The 18,756-nt window shown below is 35.6% G+C and overlaps 1 protein-coding gene across 3 annotated transcripts in view; it reads right to left on the bottom strand.

The window, feature by feature from the left end:
• Window positions 11,006-18,756, bottom strand: part of LOC109850342 (sucrose transport protein SUT4-like) — a 10,503-nt gene continuing 2,752 nt past the window's right edge. The window contains exons 3-14 of one of the 3 annotated variants that reach the window (XM_020420350.1): window positions 17,987-18,085; window positions 17,836-17,900; window positions 17,677-17,761; window positions 17,509-17,542; window positions 16,941-17,040; window positions 16,390-16,465; window positions 13,963-14,319; window positions 13,575-13,718; window positions 13,259-13,492; window positions 13,114-13,177; window positions 12,994-13,037; window positions 11,006-11,407 (exon numbers count right to left, since the gene is read on the bottom strand). In XM_020420350.1, coding sequence (XP_020275939.1) covers window positions 11,237-11,407; window positions 12,994-13,037; window positions 13,114-13,177; window positions 13,259-13,492; window positions 13,575-13,718; window positions 13,963-14,319; window positions 16,390-16,465; window positions 16,941-17,040; window positions 17,509-17,542; window positions 17,677-17,761; window positions 17,836-17,900; window positions 17,987-18,085 — 1,473 coding nt within the window. In that variant the 3' untranslated portion in view covers window positions 11,006-11,236. Of the gene's footprint in view, window positions 11,408-12,993; window positions 13,038-13,113; window positions 13,493-13,574; window positions 13,719-13,962; window positions 14,320-16,389; window positions 16,466-16,940; window positions 17,041-17,508; window positions 17,543-17,676; window positions 17,762-17,835; window positions 17,901-17,986; window positions 18,086-18,756 lie in introns of those variants that run through there. The other 2 variants (XM_020420351.1, XM_020420349.1) reach the window with 2 other exon arrangements.

Below are 18,756 nucleotides of genomic sequence, written 5' to 3'. Positions count from 1 at the left end.
TTAAGTTCCTAAAAAATTGCATGTGAAATAGTAAAAATAAAGGATGAGAGATTATTCATTTTTAAGTTCCTAAAAAATTGCATGTGAAATAGTAAAAATATAGGATGAAAACTGACTCTCTCTCTCTCTCTCTCTCTCTCTCTCTCTCTCTCTCCCTCGCGCGGGTGCGTAAATGCATAGACATAACAAGCACAGAAAACTATTTTTTTTTAATTGTTATATTGTTTATTTTTGGGGACACATTCAGCAAATTCTCTTACCTTCTTCTGATTCTCTAATTAGAGGAAAAACTTTTTTTTACATATATATGCAGATATGCAGATGCCAGCGGAGCTGGTAATGATGTATATGAATTCGTATGTTCTTCAGAACATTTATATATTCTGTGGTGTCAACTAACCACGTTTGTTGTTCGTTACCTCCTTAACTATGAGTGTTATTGCAGGTCAAAGCCATTGGTAAATTTAAGGAAACAAAGTGCACAGATTTAATTTCTACATCTGATATTATAATGAGGATAGTCAAAGATTACAATGATTACGTCATGAGGAACTTCGCACGTGGTTACACTAGGAAGGATCTTGGTGTCAGCTATGTAAAGGCACGTGTACTTAGTATATCTATATTCTTATGCTATCAGATTTAGAAGAGAAAAGTAGTGGTGGACAAGATACTCTATGTTAACATGGGAGTCACTCATCTTTTTAGAGGGATTACCTAATTGTATGAATTTTTATCAGGAAAAGCGGTCGAGAATGAACATGGGCTTAAAGAAACTCCGCGAGAAAGTTAAGGAGCACCAGGAGAAAGTTGGGGAGAAGGTACTCTTTCTTAACAGTAGAAGTTATTTTCTGAGGAAAAGCTAGAGTGCATTAGCTTATATAAATAGGGAAGTTTGAATTTCAAAAATATAAAAATATTAGTCATGAATTGATGGGTTAGGTGCTCTATGATTTGATTTGCTCCCAGAACAAAGGCTGCTTACTGAGGAGAGAGAGGATGTACTTTCACTATATGACCATGTCTATGATCCCAGCTTAGGTTCTTCTCTGATGTAGGACTGGAGCCTATAAAAGGTGTATTGCAATTGTGCAGGATTCAGTCAATCTTCAAGCTTGACCCAAAACCCATTCCATTTCCATGGAACTTACGAGTTCAGGCCTCATGGTCCCTGTAAAAATGTGTTGCATTTGTGCAGGATTCAGTCTAAATTTCACTCTTCAAGCTTGGTCCAAAACTCGTTCCATTTTCCATAGAACTTAAGAGTTCAGGCCCCGCTCCCTCACTCTCTCTGTCTGTGCGCGCGCGCGTGTCTTGAAGTATTATGTCATTCTTGAAGTATGTGATGTGTGTTTTCTTATATATGATAACTTGAAGTTAGATGTGATTCTTATGGATGTAGTTTTTCTTATATGATATACCAAAGTACATGGTATAAAGAGTATGAACCTACCTTTCAGTATTCTTCAAGGTCTTCTCCATGATTTTTTAGCATGAATTATATGACCGATAAAGAAAACTTTTCAACCCATCTGAAGACCTCAACCTTCTCTTTATTGTACTTGTCTCGTTGAGGCTTCATCTTTGCCTTCTTCTTTATTGACTTACAATTTCAATAAATTTAATGTGCTGAGTTATCAAAAATCGTATTTACCATGAGGTTGCATGCCAATGGAGATTTAACCCCCTCCTCTTCTGATAGTTTTTTCCGTTGCACAAAAATAAAGGCAATTAATATTTATAAATTGCATGATCGACATCAATGCATTAGTCTTAACATAACATTGCTAATTTGCTTTCTATTTGGTTAAAAAACTGTTAGGACGTACATATATCAATGTGCATGCACACTGCACCACACACATGATGGCAGTTCATAGATATTTCAGACACACACTTACAGAAGGATATTGTTGGCATTGTTGCCATGTCTCTGCTTATAGACTTTCGGTACACTTTTGTATAGATTAAATGACAAATTTGTTGAAATAGACTGAAAGGGGTAAATCAGCCGCCGCTGGAGGAGGCCCTGGGATGTTTAAGTTTCATGATCCGAAGAGGAGGATTCAGGTTCCTGCGAGATTGAATTCTAGATCGGCCGGTGGCTTTTGTTGCACAAATTTGTAGAGTTAAGAGAAATAATCATCGTCAGAGGGGTAATCTATAACGGAGGATTTAGCTCTACCATTTAGAAAGAATCATCGTCAGAGGGGTTATCTATAACCTGAAATAAATTGTTGAGCTCTACTATTTATTGCTAATAGTAGAGATACTGTTAACTAGCTTGGAGGTGGCTAAGAGGGAGAAGAAATGTTTGAAGAGGTTGCTGGTGTGGGAGAAGCAGAGGCAGAAGCTGCTAGAGGATGTGGTAGCGGAGAGGAGGAAGATTGAGGAGTTGCAGCGGCAGTTGAATGAAGTTAGGGACGCACAGAAAGAGGCTGAGGTGAGTTGAACGAACCTTCTAAGTTACTGTTTTAGTACTAAGTATGGTAGTATTTTTGTCCTTCTAATGTCATTCCATTTGCAGATTGTTATGAAGAGTAATGCAACAAATTTTTTTTTTGTTGACAGGAGCTTTGCAGATGGGTTTCCTAATCTTTTTATCAACAATGCCCAAGATATAAGAGGACAGCACGTCGCCTATTTAGACTCTTTCAACTCTCTTGCGGTCATATTCGAGTAGATATCAGTAATATTTTAATTGCCGAAACTCTTCATAGCATCCTTCACATTAGTTTTTCCATTCTTTCCAAACGGTTCTTTTGAACGAATGGAGGAAGGAGGAGATGTTGGAAAAGCTTGTTAAGAAAGTGGTAAAATTGCTCGTCAACGTGATATTCAGCAATTATGGAAATTTAACGTCAGGTATAAAAGGCGGCATCGTGTTGATGATATCCAAAAGGAGCAACAAAGATTGCTAGAATCAGGAACTTTCAGCACAACAAACTTGGGAGAGTATGAGATGATTTTAGTATATGTAGAAACACATTACCTGTTACAAAGGCTTAATCAAGCTTCTAATGCAGCTTGGATTTACATCAACATCATCAAACATTACTTTTACGTATATACTTGTGACAATATTTGATTGATCGATCACGTTATAGATGCAAACGGTGTACTATCAACCAATCAATCACTAAATGTAATTTCATTGTTCAAATGTTAAATTTTGAGATTATGTCTATATGTTTGATCCATTGCTTACATTTAATAATTTAATAACAAATATTCCCCAAAATAAAATTATAGATTTATAATAAATGATAAAAATTTTACCACGTGCATTGCACGTGCAATCCAACTAGTATTTATAAAATACCAAGTATTCGAGTTTGAATTTGAAAAACTCCATATATGAATATTAGAGTCCGCATTAGAATTCGATAATTTTAAACAAATACAAATATGAACACCTTAGTATTCGATTCGATTTGATCATTTACCATCCCTGAGTACACGTGCTTTACACGAGAGCATACATGTTTTTTTTATATTTTTAAATAATTTTTGTTGGCTGCAAAATATAGTAATGACTTGTATAGCATTATAAATTCTGAACAACTATAATTTTTCCAAGTGAATAAATTGTATGATAAATTTGTGTATAAAGAACAATATGATTAATTATTATAGTTTGGATAATTATTATAATTTATTCATAATTTATTAAAATAATTATAATATATTAAATAATTTATTCCCTTTTAAATATAATAATATTATACATAGCATAATTATAATCCTAATAGTAACTAAATTTTAATTTCATAATTAGTTTATTACACTATTAGTAAATAATTTACTAAATTGTATAATTATCAAATTACAATGTAATTTATTAATTTAAAAAATACAATTAAAATTATTATACTATTAATACTATTACAATGACAATAAATATAAATTATTTTTCATACTATTATCATACTTTTAAAAAGCTAATAAGATGAAAGGTAACATGTAGTCCTCCATAAGACGTGAAACCCAAAGGCAGAAGGCATAAGCTAATTAATTTTTATTATTTTTAAAATTTTTATAATTTTAAATATTATGTGAAAATAAATTAGGGATAAATTTTAAATATTCTATTAAATAAAATAATTAAATAATAAAATAATAGTGTGACCAAATGTTTTGAAAACGTGAGGAAATGCATAATTAATAAGAGGTTATATATAAATAGTAAATGATTAATTACAACTAATAATATATTTGAGAATTATCAAACAAAAAAGGGCAAAAATGAAAATCAAAAGTTTTGACAAGACAATCCTCTTTTATATGAAGTATAGATATAGATATAGATTAAGGGTTTTATATGAAATATAGATATAGATATAATATCTTCTCCATTCTCATCCCGTTATCAGTCAGCCTTAAGAATAAACTGCTTTGAAGATATTAGAATAGAAAATGCTTTTGAAATTAAAATTTTAGTGGAAATAAACCATGAATATACAAATGATACAAATGCTTTTGAAATTAAATTTCAAGTAGAAATAAAATTAAGTGTATCAGTAGTTCTCTCTTACTAATAAATGTCAGCATGTGTTTACATTCACACCATGTCTTGAATTTTGCCCATTGTTCCTCTATCCTGTTCTTTCAATTTGAGAGTAGAAAAATGAATAATTTCAAGATATCACCCTATTGTACAACTTATAGAATTTAGTTGTACTATATTTTCTCTCTATATTAAATGCCAACATAGTGATCATGAGGCTATAATTTAGATAGAAAGTTAGTTATATATTTCATTATCAACTACGTGAAATCCACCACTCATAGATTATTGCTACTTTCCTTTCTTCTGGGGAAAATACATATGAAAATCTTAGTCTGGCAGTAATGATTTTATTGAATCATGATGTAAAGTCTCTTTGATATTCATTAATATATCCACCTACCAGTGCAATTTTATTGAATGGTAAGGTAAAATCTTCTATATGCTGCAGCTTGCTTTCATAGCCGCATGCATCTTAAGACAATTCTGGAGATAATTTAATCTCTATATATTATAAACTATATTTATGGTTTAATCTTATAATTAATTAAGTATACCCTATTGAGATATGCTGAAGATTTTTTTGGGGATATTTATTTTTTACAATTTAAGCAAATGACTCCTAACTAAGCTAATCTTTTATATGTTGTCGCTTTTCTAGTTATTGGTATATTGCTTAGCACATTTCCAAACAAGGGTTATCTTACAATTGTTGCATGGTTAAAGAGTTGTTTGGAAACATCGCAGCGCATTGCTCTTTTGGATTGTTCCCTAAGTTTTGAATCTCGACGGAAGCTATATAGCATATGTAAGTAAATCTGATTGAATATTGCTTGAATATTTATTCATTTTTCTTTAATTGAGATTGATTATTGAACAATTTTAATGACTGTTGTTTCAAAACTTTTCTTCTTATGAATATTACCGAATATCTATTCTGTATTATTTTAACAAGAAACGTTATTGATTTTATTGAATACTTACATGCCCACTCTTTTACTCTTCTTCAAGAACAGTTCATATATTATTTTTTTAAGAGCCCTTCATGACCTTTTTCTATGTTGAAAGATATTAACAAATATGTGCATCACACGGTCTGAAACCAGTTAAATACTATTACAATTACAACAAATATAAATTATTTTTCTTACTATTATCACACTGCTAACAAGATGAAAGGTAACATGTAGTCCTCCATAAGATGTGAAATCCAAAGGCAGAATGCATAAGCCTAATAATTTTTTATTATTTTAATTTTTCTTGAATTTTAAATATTACATAAAAATAAATTAAAGATAAATTTCAAATATTCTATTAAATAAAATAATTAAATAATAAAATAATAGTGTGATCAAATGCTTTGAAAAAGTGAGATAATGCATAATGAATAAGAGGTTACATATAATTAGCGAATGATTAATTACAACTAATAATATATTTGAGAACTATCAAACTCAAAAGTGCAAAAATAGAAATCAAAAGTTTTGACAAGGTAATCCTCTTTTATATGTAGTATAGATTGAGGATTTTAAAATCTGCCAATGTCGACCACGATATGTTGATTGCTAGTGGGGAATAGTGGAAGCTCATGAACCTCAATGATATGTATGGAATCGTCATAACGAGCTTTTTTAGATGGTTCGATCACCCGGGTGAAGAAACCGCGAAGAAATTTGGCGAAGAACAGGTTTTGGGACGCAGGAGTCAGTTTAGGAGCTGCGCGGTCAACCGCGGTGCAAGGCCGATCGACCGTGAACGTGCACAGGCTCATGGATTGTGTCTGGATTTGGCGCGGTCGACCATCGCGGTCAACCGTCGCAGTCGACCGCGAGACCCTGTAGTCGATTTTTGGGCTCTGTCGTTTGTCGCGGTCGACTGCCGTGGTCGACCGCCAGACCCTGTAAGCATTTTTTAGGTTCTGTCGTTTGGCGTGGTCGACCGCGTAACGGGTCAGGTCCAGTTTTAGTTTCTTGTTCTTATTGGGTTTTGGTGTTTGGTATAAATACCAATACACGTTCTAGGGTTTCTTAAGGCTTGAGTTTGTGATATTTGGAGCACAGAAAAAAGGTACTTTTTTGAGCTATTTGTTTAGGGTTTATTTGGAGAGATTAAGAGCTTTGTGGTGAGATTAGTTTGTTCCTTCGAGTGAGTTGTACTCTTATTCTCTATTAGTAAAAAACTTCATCCCCTTCTTGCCCCGTGGACATAGGCAATTGCCGAACCACGTTAAAATTGGTGTTTTGTGTTTATGCATTGATTGGTTGGTTTTGCCTTCTCGAACGGCATTTGGTTTGGTTCCTCGATGCGGATCCCAACAATTGGTATCAGAGCTTGGGCTACGCTTGGGCTACGCTTGGGCTATTTGGAAAAGTAGATCGATTTGGAAGCTCGTATAGGGTTTCAGTTGGTGATAAAGATGAGATATTTTTGGTAAAGACTCTATCTTTTTCAAGTTTGGATCTATTTCTTGTTCGTTCGCACAATTGTTTGTTGGTGTGTTGAGGATTATGGCCGGGAAAGAAGGTGTTGAGAGTGGTTCTTCAGGCGTGAAGACTATCCAAAGTTTGAATATCCAGTCGATGAAGATTGACGTGGAGAAGTTCAATGGCACTAACAATTTTGGACTTTGGCGTTACGAAGTCTTGGATGCGCTCAATGCGCAGAATTTAGAAGATACGTTAGAGTTGGACGGGAAACCGGACGACATTGATGAGAATGTTTGGAAAAAGATGAATCGTACATCGTGTGGTGTGATTAGGTCTTGTCTCACTCAAGATCTAAAATATAATGTGATGAATGAGACTTCAGCAAAGAAAATTTATATATATATATATACGTCGAAAATAGATTGTATTTGAAGAGAAGGTTTTATCACTTCCAATTGAAAAAGAGGACATCCATTGGTGATCACATGAACCACTACACGAAGCTTCTTACAGATCTGACGAATGTAGATGTTATGGTTGAAGATGAGGATAAGACGTTGTTGTTATTGAGTTCCTTACCTGACAAGGAATATGAGACCTTTGTTCTTACTCTTATTAATGGGAAGACATCTCTTTCATATAGTAAGATCAACGCTGCACTTGTGAACTATCAACTTAGAAAGAAGGACAATAAGACTTCTATTGAGCCGGTAGCGAGGGCATTGGTTGTAAGAGCTAAGAGTCCAAACAGAGATAGAAGGTCGCAGTCTAGGGGGCACATCTTGGAGTTCGTAGGAATCAATGTGTCTTTTGTAGAGAAGATGGACATTGGAAAGCTGAATGCCCAAAATTAAATGAACAAGCCATGAAGAATAAGGGGAAAGCTATTGAAGCTTCAGAGGTGAATGTTGCCAAGGCTAGTTGCGATATCTCAGATTCAGATTCTTCGGGCTATTCATGCCCAGCACTTCCGTCAGTTTGTGTTGCCGACTCCACTGAGTGGATGTTGGATTCGAGTGCCTCATATTATATATGCCCTAGGAGTGATTGGTTCTTCAGCTTTCAAGAGTTGGAAAAAGGGGATGTTGTGCTCATGGGTAATGATCACAAATGCCTTATTGGTGGTATCAGTACCGTTCGTATTCGGATGAGTGACGGGATGATTCAAGAGTTAGTTGAAGAAATGTTCGTTCCTTAATTGAAGAAGAATATTATTTTACTTGGAGTTTTGGAGCCAGCAGGTTATAGGGTGACCTTGACGGATGCACGTTTGAAGTTCACATTTGGGTCCATGATTGTGATGAAGGGCGTCAGCAGGAGTAATTTATACTATTTGCTTGGGAGCACGATGATTGATAGAGCGCTGACGACTTCATTGGATTTGGTTAGACTGTAGCGTTGTTTGATGCTGGGGTACTTGATTGGTGATGTCGTGCATAGTTTGTTGAGGAGTGCATTGACCTGCAGATAGAAGTCCTTTGAGCACATTGGGATGAGCGAGAATACCGAAGTGGAATTTGGCACTTCTATCCATCGATCGATGAGTCTTTTAGGAGGTGTTCAATCAGACATTTGGGGACCTTCTAAGGAGGCATCATTGGGAGGTAATCAATATTTTATTTCCGTAATCGGTGATTATTCTAGATATTATTGGGTCATGACCACTTCCCGTTGGTGTAAAGTCCTAGAAGTCAACAACAATTGGAAGAAGTGTATTGGCAGAAATATAACCCATCGTTCTAGCTTTGATAGAGGTTCTTTCTTGCATTTGTGCCGAGCTCATGGCAGTTTGAGACACTTTATTGACATGGAGACATTGGGGCGACGAGATGAGATGACATTTCAGATGGGTCGTTTCTTTCTAGAGGAGGATCGGCATTGGTTGTCGAGTATTGGTTTAGGTTTTGGAACTTCGACATATTTGGATCATCTTAGTCATAGGTCGCCGACTACTGCATTAGGAGTTATTAAATCTGGTGGAGCTGCTTCAGATTTTGGTTAGCGTCGGCTCTTTGGTTACCTAATATTTGGTCACATCGAGGATGTGAGATTTGATCCGATTGCACGTTTGGGATTCAGAAGCTCAGTTGATTATCGTTTGGGAGCTTCTGATTTTGTTCTGAGCAGGTATGTCACTTTTGACTCTCGACGGCTCAGTTGATTATCGTTTGGGAGCTTCTGATTTTGTTCTGAGCAGGTATGTCACTTTTGACTCTCGACAGGTAGAGAGTGTTGATCAGGTCAGCTTCTGATTTTGTTCTGAGCAGGTATGTCACTTTTGACTCTCGACAGGTAGAGAGTGTTGATCAGGTCGTTTGGATATTGTAGCAGGTGGAGGGTGATTCTACTTTATGTTGGGTGAAGATTACTCCACATACTCCAGATCATACTGCATCATTTGAGATTTCAACTGAGGTGACACAGATTAGGGATCATTTGGTTTTGGATGCAGATGATGTGTCGGATTCGATTGCAGCTGATGGACTTGTTTTGGATACGGCCATTGGTTCACCTCAGATGGAAGTGTTTGATACATTTCAGTTTGGGGTCATTAGGAGCACTATCAGTTGCAGATCAGTTGGTGATATTGGAAAATAGTTACAGATTTTTCTATTTGTTTGAGGGTCTTTGGAGACCGTTTGGGTGAACTACGTGAATGCTTGATTCCTTGGACAAGAGGATACGTAGACAGTCAGTTTTGATGCAGCCGATTTGGTGAGTAGACATCGACGTTTGGGAGAGTGTTCGCACTCTCGTTTGGGTCTCGACTTGTTGTGGATTGAGTTCGTTGTTGTGAATTATTTCACTTCGTACTGGACGCAATAAGTGGGGCATTTGATTTGGTTGGTGTCGGCTCAGTTTTGAAAAAACTTCACCAATGTGGAGAATTGAAGAAACCGCGAAGAAATTTGGCGAAGAACAGGTTTTGGGACGCAGGAGTCAGTTTGGGAGCTACGCGGTCGACCGCGATGCAAGGCCGGTCAACCCCAAACGTGCACAGGCTCATGGATTGTGTCTGGATTTGGCGCGGTCGATCGCGAGACCCTGCGGTCGATTTTTGGGCTCTGTTGTTTGTTGCGGTCGACTGTAGCGGTCGACCGCCAAACCCTATAAGCATTTTTCAGGTTCTGTCGTTTGGCGCGGTCGACCGTGGCGATTGACCGCGTAACGGATCAGACCCAGTTTGAGTTTCCTGTTCTTATTGGGTTTGGTGTTTGGTATAAATACCAATACACGTTCTAGGGTTTCTTAAGGCTTGAGTTTGGGATATTTGGAGCACAGAAAAGAGGTATTTTCTGAGCTATTTGTTTAGGGATTATTTGGAGAGATTAAGAGCTTTGTGGTGAGATTAGTTTGTTCCTTCGAGTGATTTGTAATCTCAATTTGTACTATCATTCTCTATTAGTGAAAAACCACATCCTCTTCTTGCCCCGTGGACGTAGGCAATTGCCGAACCACGTTAAAATTAGTGTTTTGTGTTTGTGCATTGATTGGTTGGTTTTGCCTTCTCGAACGGCGTTTGGTTTGGTTCATCGACGCGGATCCCAACACCGGGCTTAAGCTTCAGGCGTGAAATCTTGAATGATGCAAAATGTTATTCTGATAGGGTTAATTGCGGATGGGACCCCTGTAGTACCGCTATTCTGCATTTACTACTCTCCAGCTTTGTTGTTGCAACTGGAGTGATAGACCCCCTGGAGTGAAACTTATTTGAGTCTTTTAAAGTCTATTTGTTGGAAAAAAACAATTTTCTCTTCCTTTGGGGGTAAAGGAGTCAACAATTCACTTAGGGGGTCTATCTGCAACAGTGAAACAAGAGGGTAGTAAATCCAAAACAACAATACTGCAGGGGACAACCATCTAAACATGATTAGCAATGAAGAAATAGGGAGATTCTTCCAACTGACTTAACCAAAATTACCAACCTTTCAAATGCCAATGAACAATCACACAATCATTAACACGAGAACAGTAAAGAGACGAAGAGCTCGGATGTTACATAAACGAATCATTTCTGAGGTTAGGAGAAAATAACTATCAGCTATGTTACATGAATAAAAGTATATATATATATATGCAAGTTATGATCAATCTGCTAATACACAAACCTCTGGTATTTGCTCATGTAAATTTTACAGTATTAAGAGTACATGTATTTACCTATATAAATCATCTTAAATTGAAAATGGAATTAATGAGAAAAGCGGGGGAAATGAATTGATATGAATGAAAGTGAACGAAGCAGAAGAAAAGGAGGATCGAAAAGGGAACGAAGATTACTGTTGATGATAAATAAGCCAATTCAACCAAATCCATGGAACCCACTGGAGGTATAGGAATTGGAAAGTTTAGGTAGCTTCAGGATTGCAATAATTCCACCTGCTAAGGAAAAGGCCGCGGCTAGGAAAAATGCAGGGATGTTTCCTCCTCCAAATAGAGCGTCCCAGGGGCCTGCACCGAGGGAAACAAGCATCTGCAAGATATGTGCAGGTATTAGAAAGCAAATATACGAAAACAAGAAAGAGTAACCAGTCAGGATGTAAAACCAAAAAATAACGGAAGTTGTTTTCTTTTCTTTTCTTTTTTTTTATTTTTTCATTCCAGAGTTTCGTCTTCACGAGTAATGAGGGAAGCCTCAATTTCAAACTGGATTTGAAGCTCTACCTCTTCTAAATCAGTAGAACTAATCAAAATAACTATAAGATATTAAATTATCTCCATTTCAGCAAATACTTTTGACTTTTGAGCTAAAAATGGCTCACATTTCAATTAAAAGGAATTCGATGAAGCCAGAAAAGGTGCAACAAAATAAGAGAGGTTCAAAAATGAAGCACCGACATCCTACACAAACTATACAATCATATTTTGCATGCCTACTTCATATCTTGGAGAAGACAACCAGTTTCTCTCTTAATTGGGTGCGGATCTTGTGATATTTTTGAGATGTTCCTTCCTTAGAAAATGCAATTTTGTACTTTCAAGATCTACAATTGGAACTAGTAATCAATATTCTGTTCCTCTGCCTTTATTATTCTAATGAAAAGTATGAACAACACAGAAAAAGCATATCCTTGAGAAAATAAAAATGAAGCTATTAGTCCCTTAAATATGAGCGATTTTGATATTAGTCCCTTAAATATGAGTATTTTGATATTAGTCCCTCAAATTGTCTTAAGTTGCTGATATTAGTCATTCTCTCTCTCATAGATGGTAAGTTACCAAAATACCCTCAGTGTAATTCACCCCCACTAAATAACATTCTCTCTCTCATTGCATGTTTTGTTTAGAGTTTAAAGATTTTTGGGGATGAGTTAGGATTTAATCTTGATTAGGGTTTAATTATGCAATGATGAATTTTAATTTGATTAGATTTTAATAATGCATTGATGAATTTTACTTTGGTGAGGGGCATAATTGTCCCATAAATGCAACAGTTATAGATAACGGAATATTCCCCTATAGATGTAACAACTACTAACTTGAAGGACTAAAATCAACAACTTAAAGCAATTTGAGGGACTAATATCAAAATACTCAAATTTGAGGGACTAATATCAAAATAGCTCAGATTTAAGGGACTAATATCTAAAAAACCCAAAAATGAAATATGCATTTGCCTTTTTTGAGAAAAGGCAAGCCCATGAAAGAGACCTACACAAAAAATGCCAGAGTGAACATCTAACATGACTAGATTGTTGTTTCTCAAGAAAACAAGCAAAATTAGGCTTCATCATGCAATAATGCACACTTGGAAAATCATTCAAGTCCACTATGATAGCTACGCCAACATCAAAATTGACAATCTTGATAATACTTTAGGAAAACTTGCAAATGAAGTCATTTGCCTATCGACTAGCTTATTCCTTGAGAGTGGTCAGCACAAAGAATACCGTACTTGTAATAAACCATCAGCTTATGCATTGTTGAAAGCACGAACAAAGATAGCATTGCATACAGTACATATTGAAGAAATATATTGGGCTTCATGCTGATATTATCTTATTAGTTTTCGATTCAAATGACATGGTTTACACTACGTAATAGAAGTCATCAACAGACCTGAGGTATGACAATTGCGAGATTTAATACCCCAGTAGCCAATCCTGCAAAAATGAAAATCCATGGATGCTCAGATAAAAGCTAAAAAGAGATATCAAGGAAGATCCATACAAAACAAACCTTGTCCGCCTCCTGTACCAGCAGTCAACTCTGCAGTCACAGAAAATGGGACGCTGTATGTAATCTGCAATAAGTGGAAGTAAGATGATGATTGTATTGAGTCGGAAAGAACAAAAACCAATGTATTATGAGAATCAGTGCTTACCGCTAAAGGAAATCCAAGAAGAGAAAAAATAACCAAGGTTGCTATCTTAATTGCGTTGTTAGCTCCAAGCACATGCTGAATTCCATTGGAGTAATCACTGAGGGACACAAAACTTATAATTGTTGTTGCTGCCATGCAAATAAACACAATAAAATTGCTCATTGCCCATACTATTTTTGAACCCATTTTCCGGCACATTGGATCAATAAGAAAAGAGCTAATCCCTAGAACGACCTGAAAAGAGTACCAAGCTTATTTTGTTTATGAGGGAAGATCAAAGCCAAAGCTTATGTAATATGACTGTCTGAGTTCTTACTGAATTCAACAGCAAACCAAATGCACCTTCTCTGACACCGTTTTGATACATGAAAATTTCATTTGTGTTCCCATTCGGATTCCCATGATACACTTCTCGCCCCATCCAATCAGTGTCAAAGAGGAAGAAGGGAAACCATGATGTCTGCATTCAAGAAAGTTATGAATGTTAAGTAATAAACAATTGGAGGATATGATAAAAAACTATGATAGAGGATTCTATCCGTTAACAGGTCTCTTCCCTCTTATATCTACCCATGGAAGGTATCGAAAACATGTAAAAATTAACAAACATAAGAACGGCATGCAAATTAGTGAAAGGGTGTTGTACAGTAACAAATATAAGGATAAATTGCAAGTCATTTTGGAAATTAATTTGAGTTACATACCCAAGTAAGAGCCATCACTAGAAGCACCGAGTGCATGCCAGGTGGCAAATGCCTTAAGCTAGTTAAGAGGTTAACGAGAACAGCTGATGGTCCAGCATTAATGGCATCAGCTTTATCGTGTTTACTGTTCAAGTCAAAATTTGAATGACCATTGGAATTAGTTTTGGCAGCCACTACGTATTCAGAGTCATGACCATTCTCTTGTTTCCCAGGGGTTGTCCATGACGACCCATGGCTATGATGCTGAGAGTCTTTCAGCAAGGGTGCAGAATCAGACAAGTGTTGCACAGACTTTGCTTCTAGTGGAACTTCTTTGGCAAAATATAGTGTCACAGACATACATGACAAAAGGAAAGCCTGCATGAGTCACAACCATTTACCAGAAGTATTGTTAAACATAATAAAACTGTTCATTGTAATAATATATAATGACCTATCTATGATATATCGAGATGTTATTATGTGACAACCCTAAAAACTTCAGCAATAACTGGATGGCTCATGACAGTTCATTTCAACCATACAATACATACTGTTGGAGATCAACACACTCAGTATGAGCCTAAGAAGGTGAAATAGGGAAATCCCTTCCGTCCTTCATAATTCCCTGTACTCTCTGCAGAACCTAGTATTGAGAGAATCTAATACTTCTACCAAATTTCAAGCTAATTAGGAAGGCATTTCAACATAAATCATGTGATGCTGGTGAGTCCTTAAGCACATATAAGTTTTTGAGGTTAGAATTCCTAATAAGAGACTGATCATGTCTTTGAGCACAAAACTTTATGTCTGTTGGTCCAATGTTTATAGGTTACAGTAAATTTGCAAGTAACAAAAATCAAAGATAAGTGTTTTTACTCCATAGTGTTAAAGCTATGATGGATCAATGACATAGATACTGTGATGGACATCAGTGGGGTGAATACTATTGAAACTACATGAAGATTCGAAATCATGATGGTCTTTGCTTACGAATTAAACTAATATGTCAGAACACACAGCATTAACAGGTCTGTTCGCATGAAGAGATCAAAGTTTGAATTAAGAACCTTGATGAGGTACTTACTACTCATATCTAGAGGGAATGCTAACAGCTTTGCAGATTGTTAGCAAATCAAGGAAGCCTCACTATGAGTACTGTAGTGAACCTACTTCGCTAGTTGAATCTCCCGTTTCTGGTTAAGGTGGACAAGGTTAAGTGTTTATGAGAGATTAATGTAATTTTCAATTTCAATAAGCATTCTTCTTCTTTGCTTTGAGGAGCTCTATAATCCTTTCAAATAAAGATAACATTAAAAGTTAACTGGTGTTTTCATATAAATGAGGCTTGCTATTTGGTCATGATAAATAATTACTAAAAAAATATGTTACTCAGGAAATGATCTCCGATATTGAAGGAGCTTTTCATGCTCAAAATGCTGATTCGGTCCTACATTAGATAAAGGTGATAAATATGATTGTATTGTAACTTGTCGTGTTGTTTTCACAAGACAATAGAACTGACTAGAACATGCTTGTCAGTAAATCACAAAGCCTGGCAGAAGACGAAGCTGTTCAACATGGATACTGGTAGGGTTGGAAGTGATCCAAATACGAATGAATACCAAGATATTTGTTTTTGTATTCGTTTAAATTTTTCAAATTGGAATATCGTTCTCTAATTTTCTTCGAACTCGAATCCGAATACCAGTATTTGCCGAATATTCACAATTACCTATGGAATATTTAAGTATATTTGTTTGATTAATAATTCATGTTTTATGAATATTAAACAATTTAATTAAGTAGATACTTTTATTTGATTAAAGTAGTATTTTCATTGTTCTAAGAATTTGATATTTTAGATAACATTTAAATTCATAATTGAAAATCATTCCTTCATATCTATATACCTAAATTTGAAAGGTGAATATTTGGGTTAAAAAATGAATTTGGGATTTGCTAAGTCTCTCAAACTTAGTATACAACTAAAATAAAAAATGTAGGTGGGTCAAAAACATAACATCACATGTGTAATTAATACAAGTCATAAGCAAACAAATTTTTACCTAATAGTTTATTAAACAAACAAATCGAATATACCTATGGTTAAATTCTATTTGTTTATGGACCAAATATTAAAAACTATTCACTTATTGTTAAATCAACTACCGAATCGAATATGACCGAATACTTAAACGAATAAATACTGAAGTATTTGTAAAATATTTGGTTTGTTTCCACCCCTGGGTACTGGTACATTTGTTAAAGCAAACAGTTAATTTTTTCCCCTCTTTTTTGGGGGGCTTTTGTGTGTGTGTTTGTTTTTTGTACCGCGATGTATTAAGTCTAGTAAACTAGTTCATGGTCAGTTATGAATAGATCTAAAGATGCAGTCTAATACTCCATAATACAATCCTATCTTCATTTGGTAAAGCAAGAACTCACCACAGCAACTAGAAATGCTGCTTTCAAATTAGCGCATGCTTCACAGCAAGCTTTAGTTTTCAGAAAAGGGAACCACCTGTCAATAAAATTGAGCAGTAAGCCCACTGGTTGGGATGATAGAACAAATACCAATCGATATAGGTGTGCATACAGGCAGCTCAATATTTCTATGTCCTCACTAACTTGAGTATAGACACATTCATAGTCAGCCAACTTAATACATGGGAAACGATACTATCAGGTTTAACCTAATGTGCTTCCCACCAAGTTCCTATATTAGTTTCATTTCTAATAAACATCTGAAAAGATTACACAAATGACTGACATAAACAGGGAACCACTGCTGTGACCGAAAAAATGAGCTATTACTATGGGGTTAGAAATTAAAATGAAACCACCTTTCTTCGAGTTCCAAGTGTTAGCTAAATCGCAAGACCTTTTTTACCCCTTCCTGAGAGAAAACTCTAATTCACTAGGGACAAAAGAATGCTCCATTGAGTCCATAGCAAAACAAAAAGGTAGTGCCTAAACTGATTTTGGTTACGGCATACCTAGTCCACTGACCACTAGCACCAGCAGAATATCCTAGGATATTTCCAACAGCCATCCACGAGCAAAATATTGCATTTGCAGAATTACACTGATCAGGGCCTATCAGAAAACATTAGACATCAGGACTTATTTAATTCTCACACTTAAATGCAGATAGATTTCTTAGGGTAAATTACACTAAACCCCCAAGAACTTTCATGGTTTGCAGTAAACCGCCAATAACTTTCAAATCGCGATCCACCCTCACTAACTTTTGCATTTCACAGAAAACCCCCAATAAGTTTCTACATTTTGCAGATGACCCCATTAAATTAGAACAAAAAAACAACATAAAAGGCATTTTGAAAGTTATTGGGGATTTTGTGTAATTTACCCAAAAGATTTTGGTGGTTTTCTACAAAAGCTATTGAGGGTTTAGCGCAATTTTGAAAGTTATTGGGGGTTTACCACAAAATGCTGAAAGTTTTTAGGGGGTCTAGTGTAATTGACCCCTTTTCTTAAAGATGACTCGTGATTCTGAAATTATTGTCGAGCGCCTCCATTAATATGAAATGGAAACAAACTTACCTGAGAGATCAGCCAAAAGAGCTCGAGCTGGACCCTAGAATGAAAAACATACAAAAGGCTGTAAAAAGTATTGATGATAAAATATATACCCATAATAATAAAATGGTGACTCAACATATAGATAACATGGGTAACCAAAACAGGTGGCATCAACTTAGAAAAGCTTACTTGCACTGTATTGTTAGCAAGATCCAGCATCCAAAATCCCATAACAAAAATAATGGTTGCTCGCAATCTGGGACCTTTATAAATCCTGTTCATATGGCAAATTTTTGATAAGATGTAAGCCTTCTAATTGAAGAAAGAATACAGGGTGAATGAAACTACTTGCAATCTTCATTGGTATCTCCTAAAATGTATCCAACGTCAGCAGAAAAACCAATTAATGTGACCTAAATTACAAATACAAGAGATCAATCAGCACAAAGTTAGGATGCAACAAGTAGAGGAAACTCCAATCTCGAAATACCACACTCACAGCAAAAGAAATCATAACGCATCCTGCTAAAATAAATGGCCGTCTCCTTCCTAGTTTCAAACGACATTTATCGCTCCAAATACCAACACAAGGTTGAACCTGGGTACAAAAAAAAAAAACTTCGATAAGGTACATGGTCAGTTGAAGGCTTCTGTTAGGTATTGATTGATTTCTTCCATGCAATGTTGATCGTCTATCAACACAGTCTAATGTTTGAAAGAGCAGCTGAAGTTTCTAAACAGGAATTTACATGTTTGTTAAAAGTTGACGTTAAAGTGAAATAACCTGATGGATATAAGCCAAAGCCTCAAATATACTTTGAACAGGTAACAAAATCTTTGTATTGTTGTGAGACTCAATTTAGCTTTCAGAAATTTTATTTCTTAGGAATTAGTGAAATATCCCATTGTTATAGAGCAAAGCCTCAAATTTTCTCTCAAATATCATTTCTGAAAACTCATCAGATTGCATCAACAGGAAAAAAAAGAAGAAACTGCTCTGTTTGAAAATTTAAGCAAATAATTGAGTTATCTTATTTATCACAACCAACTTTCAACAGTCATCTCACAACATAAAATTTTAGGTATAATTTACAAGAATATCAATTTTGTAGTATTAGTTAATGTAAGTCAAAAGCTGAAGGGCAACACACCAATTAAAAGGTACACTTGAAACATTTTTGTACAGTTATTTCATCTTGTGGAGCAGACAAAGGAGGCATGGACTAGAGGAATTTTGAGTTTAAGTTTAAATTATTGAATCACCATTCT

Source organism: Asparagus officinalis, chromosome 7 (genome assembly GCF_001876935.1).
Source record: "Asparagus officinalis chromosome 7, Aspof.V1, whole genome shotgun sequence".
NCBI lineage: Eukaryota > Viridiplantae > Streptophyta > Magnoliopsida > Asparagales > Asparagaceae > Asparagus > Asparagus officinalis.
Note: the sequence above shows the minus strand (reverse complement) of the source record. Positions and strands in the feature narration are given on the sequence as shown.